Source organism: Microplitis demolitor, chromosome 4, assembly GCF_026212275.2.
Source record: "Microplitis demolitor isolate Queensland-Clemson2020A chromosome 4, iyMicDemo2.1a, whole genome shotgun sequence".
Lineage (NCBI taxonomy): Eukaryota > Metazoa > Arthropoda > Insecta > Hymenoptera > Braconidae > Microplitis > Microplitis demolitor.
The window spans coordinates 5526261-5538052 of NC_068548.1; the positions used below are offsets into that span (position 1 = coordinate 5526261).

The following is an 11792-nucleotide window of genomic DNA, read 5'->3' on the forward strand; positions in this document are numbered from 1 at the left end:
ACAACTTATTTTTATTAATGAAAAAATTTATTCGGGTCCTAATAATTCAAATTCCTATAAATCCTCAATTTAAAAAATGAATTAAAGTATCAAATTTAAAAAATGATGAATGTCTGATTTAAAAAAAATTCAAAACTTTGCAAATTAAGAAAAAAAAATTATGAGATCTTATATGATCTGCATAAAGTGTAAGTAAATCTATAGATCTTAGGAATATCTAAAATTTATAAAAAATAAATGCAATCAGATTTCATTTACTTGAAATTTTTTTTCACAGTTCAGATTAAATAAAAAATGTAAAATTAATATGAAAGAAAAAAAAAATATGAAGTTTATAAAAAAATTTTATGAAAGCAAAAGTTAATGAAAGTGAAATAAAAATAAATTTATCTTTAGTTAAAAAAGGAGAGCGATATTAAGATTTTGATATTCAAAATCATCATATCTGTCTTCGGTTTGTATACATAATAAATTTATATATATATATAGTAAATGGAGCGCAATGTGGCTGAATGTGTGAGATAAACTACTACAAAGCTACTGTATAATATACTAAGTTATATATTTATTTATATGTATTATACATGTTTATATATATTTATGTATATTTGTATTTGTTGGGGATCTCCGTCTCATCCGTTGAACGACCTACAAGTCGGTTCGATTTAAATGAGTCATCTCTTACTTACAGGGACGTCTATTTTATGCGGATCTTAAAATCTAATTACAAATTCAAAATATCATCACTTCTACTTATAAATATTTTTAAGTATTCTTCTTTGGTACCAGACATAAAAATTTTTTTTTTTTTCATTACTCATCATTTTTTTTCTTTTTCGATTTTTTTTTTTAAATAATTTCAATACTTGATAGATTTTTTATTTTAAATTAGTACAACAATTCAAATTTTTGTTTATTTTGAAAATGTTGTGACTAAAAAATTTTTAATATGAAAAAATTTTGACTTGTAATTAATTTTAATAAATTTGATTGTTTTTTAATTCAATTAAAAATTCATTTTTCAATTTAAAAAAAAAAGTCATAATCATGAATGATAAATTTAATTATCAAAATTTATTTTTGGAAAATGAGAAATTTTTTGAAATTTCAAAATCGAGACAATTTTTTATCCTTGAAAATTAAATTAGAGCTTGAGGAATTATTTTTTATAAATTAAAAAAAATTTGTACAAAATTAAAAAAATTAATTTTCATGAAAAAATTTCATCCCCCAATAGAAAAAAATTTTTTTGATTTATAAAAATTTCAAAACTTAGTTTTATGTGTAAATTTTATCCCTAACTTAAAAAAATCTAAATATCATAAAGTAAAAATAAAATTTTTTAATTTCCCAAAACCAGCCACTGACTCAATACGCGAAAAAAAAAAATAAAGTAACAAAAGTATCCAAACAAGTGTAGGTACGGGTCAGGCTATTGATCTATCCATGTCTGGATCCCCCCACTTTTTATCCTAAAAGACCCTGGAAGAAAGAGAAAGAAAAACGATCCCAAACGTGTTCGAACACGTTCAGTTCACGTTTAATCCCGCGACTCGCGACAGTCTAGCGTTAGATCCTCGATCTTCGATCCCAGATCTCTCAGTCACAGATTTAAACTCGTGCAGAAAATAATGAATCTCCAACATCTAGATCCTTAATTACACCCATTACATCTCAGTAAAGTGATACATAATTTACATAAATAACAAAAAACTCAGTGTGTCATAAACAAAAATAGTTTCCCAAAAAGTGTTAAATTAAATGCAAATGCAATCGGCGTTAATTGACGTCAAAACCCGCTTATGGTCCGATAGCCTTCGATATTTATTTTTTATAAATAATTACTATCCTTTTATTAAACATGGATCTTAAATCATTTATTACCGTAAGTACTCATCATATTTATAAATTATATATTTATTTATTTCATTAACTTTTTTTTTTTATTCAGATTTCCACTAATTTATTAAAAAAAATTTTTTTTTAATGAGTAAGTGAATTAAATAATTAATTTAATTTTTTTCTTTTTTTTTGGAGCTGGGAAATAAAATGAATGTTTATAAATGCATGAACTCATGTCAAGTGTAGACAAGAGTGTAACAAGTGGTATGAGTAAATGCAAACATATATATATAGTACATAGTTATCATATCACGGCACTCTTAGTCATATAAATTTTTTTTTTTAATTTATTTAAGGTCCTTGAACTAATTTTATTTTATTTTTAATTAATTAATAAATTATTATTATTATTATTATTATTTTCTTTTTTAACGGGAAAATTAAAAAATTAAAAAAAGTATTATTATTACTATTATTTTTGTTATTATTAATTAATTAATTGATTAATTTATTTATTTTTTAATTTTGGCGCGAAACATTTGAATATTTAAATTTCGAAAACATTTGAATTTTAAATAAATAAATCGAAATTTTATAAATAAAAATACATGAAAAATACAGAAAGGATGTTAAGGATCCATAGCTACAAAGAATATAGATATAGATATGTGGATCTATATAAAATATATATGACAAATTCTGACGCAATAAGTAAAAAATTTTCACGAGATTTATAAAAAAAAATTTTTAATATGAAAAATTAATTAAAATTTTGAATATTTATTTATTACTATTATTATGATTATGAGAGTTTGAATTATTAGATGTATAAGATGGGACATAGATTTTGAATTATGGATTTTAATTGTAAATTAATAAATAAATGATTTTTTAATAAATTTAGTCTAATTTTAAATTTAATAATTTACATTCAATTTTTTTTTTTGGTTTAAATTTAAATTATAGTTAAATTTCTGGAGTTACAGCTTAGATGGAGAGGAATGATTTTATAGAAAATTAAATTTTGCACAAAAAAGATATTTATAAATTATCATGTAAATTTAATAGTTTTGACACCAAATGCTTTTGAAATTATTTATTTATTTTTTTTTTTTAACATCACTTTATTTTTGGACTTGACTTCAAATTAAAATATCGGCTATACTATCAAAGGTACGGTGACAATTATTAATAATAAATTTATAGCGAATTCAATTTCTTACAAACAATCTCGATACATTTTTACCAAAATTTAAGATTTCAGAAGCTAGAGCCTCAATAGTTTAGTATAAATTTTAAAAAAGCGAGAGGACAAGAACGAGATTTGAATTCTTATTTTGTAATTAAAAAAGTCTAGTACAAAATAAAAAGAATAATTATTGTTGATTTTTTTTTTTAAGACGTCATATTTAAATATTTATGGTGTATATATTAAATAGTACAAAGGGAGAATAGTAAGAAATTTTAAATTGATACTGAGAAATTAGATAAGAAATATTAGTACAGTCATCGTATCGTAGTCGCGCGTGTCGATTAAATACAAATAAAATAAAAAGAGAATAAAGATTATGGATACATATATACAGATGTCTTGTTATAATATATATGTGTAGTCGGTAAAAAATATATAAAAGGGATGAGGATAAAAAATAAAATAAATAAAATTATATGTGAGACGTGGAACAAAGAAAAAAAAATTATTTACGGATAGGTCGTAAAATGGACAATTTATATGTCTACTAAAATGAAACTAAGCGAATTTTTTTTTCATAAAAAAAAAAACTTTAATACTTTTAAATTAATTTTAACTTTATAAAAAATTATATTCCATACTCGTAAAAGACGCTCTAAATTTAGGAATATTTACTGTACTTTAAATGAAAATTTTGACTAAACGACCCGTGTAAAAAAATTTCAAAAAAGTTCGACATGTAAAATTTCTCAAGTTGAGACAGATTAGAACTTCAAATAAAACTTTTTTGAAACTTTGGTAATTTTGATACTGAAAAAAAAGTTTATATGCGCGAAATTTGAGCAAAAAAAAACGTTTTTAAAACGTAATTTTACTACATTTTACCCTCGTTCCGAAAAAAGTTTCCATTAGAAACCAATAGCTTCATACGAATCAAAAAACGTCCATAAAAAATTCCAAATTTGTTTTTTTAACTTTTTCGGAACCAGGATAAAATTTAGTAAAAATACGTTTTTTTTTTTACTCAAATTTCGTTCATATACAATTCTAAATAAACTTTTTTTCACTATCAAAATTGCAAGTTTTAAAAAAGTTTCACTCGAAGTTTTAATCTGCCTCAAGTTCAGAAGTTCCACCTGCGAACTTTTTTGGAATCTTTGGAACGAATTTTTCTATACGGAAATTGACTTTACCAAAAAAGTATTCAAATACATTTTATATAGAATTAAATTCTCTATAAATTTATTTCTATATATTTTCCTTATATCTTCAATAGTTTCGTTGCAATTTTGATTTCAAAAATTATCCAGTAAATTTATAGAAATTCAAAAAAACATTACTTCCAATAATTTTAATTTCTCCGCAATAAATTCTGCCCAAAATATTCAATTTATCAAATCAATTATCAGGATTTTTCTTACAGAAAATTTAATCCTCTACAAATTTTTTCTCTTTCATATTTTTTGTATCTCTGATGGTTTTGCCGAAAACTAGAGTCAAAGTCCAAGGAATATAAATTACGAAAAAATGATCCTTGCACTTTATAATTTAAATACCCAGTAAAAATCAACAATCGATAATGATAATTATAATTACATATATAATCTACGACGTAATATAATATGAATCAAAATAATAATTACTTATCTCATTTGTTATCGATAACGTTACTAATTCATTGGAATTATCTATTAATAAATTTTAATATCCATCTATTATTATTGTTATTAATTATTATTCATTTAATTTCTTGTTACCAATGAATCATAATTTTTTTAATCAGTATCTATTATCTTTATCATAATCAAGTTTCAAAGACAATGAAAATTAAATTTTTATTTCTATTTTTTAAAAATTTATTTTATTTTGAAATCTCAACTTTTTTATTCGACTTCTTAGAAATTTTTAAAAATTCATTAACCGAAATCTTATATATATTTCGTAACATTATTTCGCGATAGACTATTAAAATCGCATTAGTAAAATAGCTCACGATTCAAATAAAAATAAAATAAAAATTTTATTAGAAAAAAAAAATCGTCTAAATCTTTTTATATTAAAAAATTATTATTATTATTATTATTATTATTATTGATTGTTGGGTATGATTTTAAAAAGAATCATAAATGGATTTTAAGAATTGATATAATAATCAAGGGTAATAATAATAATAATAATAAACGTAAAAAATAAGAAAGAAGAGATCGAAATCTGATGAGTCATGTTCAGCCTTTTATATATATATTTTTTGCCGACTCTAATACTTGATATTAATTTGTTATTATCAATATTTCATATATTTGAATATTATTTTACAAAATTTAAAATTTCTATTTTTCTTGCTGTCTATATTACCCCGATTCTTAACTGGTGAATAGAAATTTGGACCATGGTATTGAATAGGAAATCAAATGCCCTTTAACACGAGTACCCACAAGCGGTATTTATTTTTAAGAATATAGAATATATATTATTACATATATTTATATATATTTTGGATATTGAAAAATACGTAGGTCATGTGGGTACTCGCTTTAAAGGGCATTTAATTCCCTACGGAACCGCGTATTCAAACTTTTTTTTTTTTTAATTACTCACGTAATTATTTAAGTACTTAATAAAAAAAAATAATAATTTCTATTTGTCAAATAAAATGAGTATCAACCCCAGAATGTTAAAAAAATAGTGACCAGTTAGATAATGCCACGTAAGTTAATAAGGAATGTGCAGAGTTTCCGTTGCCATCAAAACACATTCACTTTTTTGTATTTTTTTTTTTTTACCCTTTTTTTATTCCTTTTCATCTCACCGTATATACTAGTGATACTGTATATATATTAAATACATATATATGTATGTGGTACAGTCATCGACTCATCTCGAGTCCTTTTATTTTTTTTTCATTTCTATTTTCTCTCCACGTTTTTTCCCCTCTATCGACTTCTTTTTTATTTTATAATTTATCTGAGCTTAAATCTTGACCTGTGATCGATGATGCAAAATCTGTACCAGGGTACAGGTTGTCACGAATGAGAAAAATAATAAAGGAAATAATAAATCCTATTAAATTTATGCGTTCATCGAACTTTTTTTATTTTTGGTATTAGACGGGAATCCCTTTTAATATTACGTAATAAAACTTTCTCTTTATCAAAATAAATAAATAATAATAATAATAATAATATTTTTAAAAAAGTTATACAAATACAGGTTCGACTTGAACTTAATATTAATACTAAAATTCATTGATTCAATAATTAAAAATTAAAAAAAATCCTAAACTTTAATTTTGTAATTAAAATACTAGGCAAAAAATTATTTTGGGTACGAAGTATTGTAAGAAATTAAATGCCCTTTCAAATGGGTACCAACATGACCTACTAATTATCATATAAATTTATAGTTTTCATACATACATATTCTTATATATATGTATATCTTTTAATGGAATTAAAATAAATATAGACTGTTGGTACTCGTTTAAAAGGGCATTTAATTTTCTATCAATTAAAAGAAAAAAAAATTTTTTTTTACTTTCTTACTAGTAAAATTAAAAAAAAAAAAGTAGAATTAATTCATACTTTACGTGACACTGATATTTTTTTCTAAACTATTGGGTTTACAAAAATTTTATAAGAGACTTTTTTTGTAGAAAATTTAATTCTCTATAAAATTTTATTCTATCATTTTTTTTGTATCTTAAATATTTTACTCACAATTTCAATTCAAAGAAGTAAAAACTAATAAAACAAACTTTTATGTAAAAATTCACATACTCCGCACTTTAAATCAAAATATCTTTTGAACCATCACATTTACATAAAAAATGAATCAGATCTCTCTTATGTAAAATTAAATTTCCTACAAAAAATAGTTTAATAAATTTTCACCTAACCCCACTAATTAACGAGTTATCTTAATTAAAACCTCCATAATTAAATCACTTTATCTATACAATTAATTAAAAATAATCAATGAATTATTGTTACAGGTGGTAATAATCATTAATTTAGTGGCTTTTATCACTCCTGTAAGTATCATTAATCAAATAAATAATTTATGTATTAATTAAATTAGTCAATTAATTGAATAATTAATTTTTTTTTCTTAAAAAAGGCAAATGCAGCAGACGAAATATTATCATGTAATCATGATTCTGATTGTTCAATTCATCAATATTGTTATCAAGTATCAAACCAATGTGTTAACTATACATCATGTATACGATGGAATCGTTTAGAAGGAAAAAAACAAGCACAATCAGCATCACAATGTGGCCCATGTATCCCTGGGTAATTTTAAACTATTAATCATTTTTAAAAAATTTAATCTAATTTAATTTAACTGATAAATTTATTTGTTTCATAATTAGATATCAAGCTGAAATATTAGTTACTGGAATACCTGAAGCATTTTGCAAAAAAGTAACTCATATCAAAAAAGAGGCAACTGATGTACCATGTAATTAATTTTTTTTTTTTTTTAATCAACGTTTTTAAAAAAAAAACAAGTTTAGTTTTCATAAAGTAGATGAAATTTCCTGTGAAATGAGTACCCACAACAGTATATTGAAATAAAGATATTTAGTTGTGCCTAATTCGCGAATTAACCGCGAGTTGATTGGTGAAAATTACTTTTTTTAAATATATTGATGTGGGTACTCATATAAGAGGGAATTTCATCACTAATTTAACTGTACAATTGATTTTTTTCTTATTTACATCCAAAAAAAAAAAAAATCTAAATTTTTAATAATAAAAATTTTAAATTGTCTAGTATATTGTAATTAAATAAAAATTTTTATTTTTATTTTTCTTATAGATTCTAATAATGGAAAATTATCAATATGGATATACATAGCTGTGGGGATAATACTATTGATATTGGTAGTATTATTTTCAATTTTATTAGTCAAAAAAAGTGAGTAAAAAATTTAGTTTATTAATTAATGACTTATATAATTGATTAATTGATGACTTTTTTTCTAGGAGGATATATTCATGGAAATAAAAAATGGTTTAGACAAATAGGTAGTTGGAATTTTTCACCTACTGCTCCACCACCTGATGGTAATTATTTGTTTTTTATGATCATAATTAAAAGATATTGAATTTTTAAGTGGATTTTTCTATTGGAAATGCGAAAATTTTTCCAACAAGTACCAACAAGCCATAGTTATTATGATGTACATATATATGATGTTAAATAAATATATATGAGTTTAGAAGAATTTAAAAGTATAGCATGTTGGTACTCGTTTAAAAGGGCATCAAATTTCCAATTTATTCACGTAAAAAAAAATTTTTATCTCTAACTCACAACTCAAATTATCGTAAATTCATTGAACAGTATGAATTGAATAAAAAAAAAAATTTAATTTCTAGGCGCAATATATTTGCCAACGACATATTACGCTGACGATGAGCCGCCAATTTACTCATCTGTAATAAATAATAACAATAATAATAAAGATAAAAATCGTTTAGTTCGTGCAGTTCCTTGTCATCCCCCAGATTGGGTTGACAATGATCCAAATTATGGCCACGATGATCCAGACACTTCAGCTAATACGACAACATCAAGTACAACAAATGTATTTACGTCTTTGCAAGTTGAAGATGAAGACACGACTCCAAGTGTTTGGACACCCGAGTAAGTAGAAAATGAAAAATAAAAAAATAATTGCTAAACTTAAAGTAACGACCCCCTGCGATGATATTTGTTACGTGTTTAAAAGTAGTATAATTATATTTTTAGTTATACAGTCATCAGTAACAGGGGAATCCCCGCGCTCATTATAGTTTTCTTAAACTCTATCTATACCATCTGTTCTAACTCTTACTCTAAAATACTCAGATGGTACTGAGATAAAAAAAATAAAAAAATAAAAATAAAATAACTAAAGACAGTAAACTATACTTACTTGCATTACGCATGAAACTCGTTTATGAGTCACTGTGAAAATTACGCTAAGAGAATTTTATAATTATCTTTACTCATTTATTTTATGTCACTACTTATATACATTTGTATATTTAATATTTATTTATTTTCACGACGCAAAAAACTTTAAAAAATAATAAATTTTGATTTCGCGGTTCAAATATTTTCTAAAAAATTATTTTAACTACATAACGTTGTAGGAAATTAAATGCCTTTAAAATGAGTACCAACATGACATATTTATTTTCATAAATTTATTATATGTATATATATGTAATTTTGATTTCGTGAATCAAATATTTTGTAAAAAATTATTTTCAATATATGATGTTGTAGGAAATTAAATGCCCTTTCAAATGAATACCAACATGACATGTTCATTTTCATAAATTTATAATACGTATGTATATATAGTTTTATATATATGTATATCTACTGAAGAAATTGAAATAAATATAGCTTGTTAGTACTCTTTTTAAAGAGAATTTAATTCTCTATCTATTTATGAAAATTAAAAAAAAAATTTTTAATTATAAATTTTTTCATTTTTGAAAAAAAAAAAAATTATCAAGTACAGAGAATTAAATGGCCTCTTGAATGAATACCACAAAGTCTTATATATAACAAATTTGTCAAAAGCTATGCACACTATATTTATATACATAAAATCTATGTAAATATATACTTTTTATAAATTTATGAAAAGAAGTATGTGATGTGGGTACTCGTTAGAAAGGGCACAAAACTTTCTACACCCTCAGGTCGTTAAAAATAAATTCCAGTTCTTAGTTTTTCCAAAAAATAATAAATTGATTTTAATTTACAGAGAAGTAACTGTACAAGTACCAGCGCGTGCATTTCACCAGTTCGGTACCGAACAACGTGATAATGTACTAAATACCGTATTGGTACGTGGTGAATGTTCATCAAATTCCGAATCAGCTGAAGAAACCGGACCAACACCAAGTGCTCAGGCTAATAATTCACGTAATAATAATGATAATTACCGTGGACCAAGTGTTCAAATAAATCAAATGATAACTCTCAACATGGTTAATAATGATAATTAACCTTATTATCACATGTTTAATACAATTTAAATTAATGAAATTTTTTTTTATCAATTTTTTCTCATAGACTTTTTGTACTGCCATATTTAATTATTCAACGCTGCCATATGCATTTATTATAGTTATTATTATTACTATTATTTTGGCTTAATTTAAATGTATGAATTTTGTTTTTTATACAAAAAAAAAGTTGCTCAATATTTTTCAGTGTCGGTGTAAATTTGTTTGTTCTTTCGGGGATGTCTTAATTTTTTCGTTGTATTTGTAATTAATCAATTATTAGTATAATTAATTAATTATTAGTATAATTAATTAATGACCAAGTTATTATTATGAGTATTTTTACTTATTATTATTACTATTATAATTATTATGATAATCAATTTAATTAATCTCAGGTAGAAAAAATAATTGTATGAGTTATACATTACATAAATTTGCTGATTATAATAGTTAAAATTAAATTTTGTATCCTGGACCCATATTACCCTGGTTACTTTAATTACTAAAAAAAATTTTCAAGGCCGGAAATTTATATAAAATTAAAAGAGCTTTCAAACGAATACCAACATGACATACTTCTTTTAATTACCGACAAAGATATACATATATTTAATTTGAATGCCTTCAGATATATGTGGTTTATAAAAATATTTAAAATAAATAAGAGTTGTTGATACTCATTTTGAAGGGTTTGTAATTTCTTATTCAAAATAAAAAATAATAAATTTTGTTATACTTCAAAAATTTTTAATTTTGATAATTTTATAAACAATAAAAAAAATTTTTTTATTTCTTTGCATAGCGAATTTCAAGCCCTTTCAAATGAGTACCAACAAGCACCACTTATTTCATAATTAAAATTCACTCATACATTTGATGATTAAAAATATAAGCACATATTTTAATATAATGAAAATAAGTATGTCATGTTTACACTTGTTTTAAAGCTCATGTAATTTCCTTTTTACTCACATGATCAAAAATTTTTTGTCATTAATCATCTAGAGAATTAATACAGTATTAACGTCGTCGACGATTGATAATTGATATCTTCAGCAAATATAATCAATTATGTTATTTATCTACCTTCTAATTCCATTATTTTCAAGTTAATTTGAGAATTAATTATTCAATTAATCTCATAATTATAAATATGTAGTTTTTAATTATTGTATAAAATTGTTTACAATAATTATTATTATTATAATTATTATTATCTTTAATGTAATTAATTTTTTTTACTCAGGCTCAATATTTTCTTCGTCATTAATTTTTTTTTATTTATTTTTATTTATTATTATTATTATTTTCGAGTCAATCGACGGTAGAAATCTCATGTGCCTGTACTTATTAATTGTTAATAATAATTAATTAATAAGTCATTAATCATTAATTATTGTTGCATAATTATAAAAAAAAAAACTATAAAATAATGAATATTTTAAAAAATTAAAAAAAAATATTCTTCGTATCATATTCATTATTATTTATAATTAAATAAAATTTGTACATAAATTTTATAAAGTTATCGCATGAAAAAAAAAAAAAAAAAAAAAAAAAAAAAAAAAATAAACGGATGTTTAAAAAGAAAATTTCCTTTTTGTTTAATTTATCCTTTAATAAACTATTATAGTTAGGTTTTAATTTCATAAGTTTTGGATTTTTTTCAAAATTATAGATTAAAAAAAAAATTTTTTGAAAAACTTATAGTTTTCGTAATTTTCTACTTGTCTATATTTTTA

At 22.7% G+C, this 11792-nt stretch overlaps 1 protein-coding gene across 1 annotated transcript; it reads left to right on the forward strand.

Annotated features, from left to right (window-relative positions):
* The first annotated feature begins 1530 nt into the window (after window positions 1-1530).
* Window positions 1531-11485, forward strand: LOC103580940 (uncharacterized). Its single transcript, XM_008562892.2, has 8 exons — window positions 1531-1885; window positions 7026-7064; window positions 7151-7326; window positions 7407-7495; window positions 7856-7954; window positions 8023-8103; window positions 8419-8686; window positions 9804-11485. The coding sequence occupies exons 1-8, from the start codon at window positions 1862-1864 to the stop codon at window positions 10045-10047; spliced, it is 1020 nt and encodes a 339-aa protein (XP_008561114.1). The 5' UTR covers window positions 1531-1861; the 3' UTR covers window positions 10048-11485.
* Window positions 11486-11792: the final 307 nt, after the last annotated feature.

Bases quoted from the DNA above. Each gene is read 5' to 3' on its own strand.
- LOC103580940 (XM_008562892.2), top strand. From the start codon at position 1,862: ATGGATCTTAAATCATTTATTACC. The intron at 7,065-7,150 runs GTAAGTATCATT...TTCTTAAAAAAG, and splicing joins TAGTGGCTTTTATCACTCCT to GCAAATGCAGCAGACGAAAT. The intron at 7,955-8,022 runs GTGAGTAAAAAA...CTTTTTTTCTAG, and splicing joins AATTTTATTAGTCAAAAAAA to GAGGATATATTCATGGAAAT.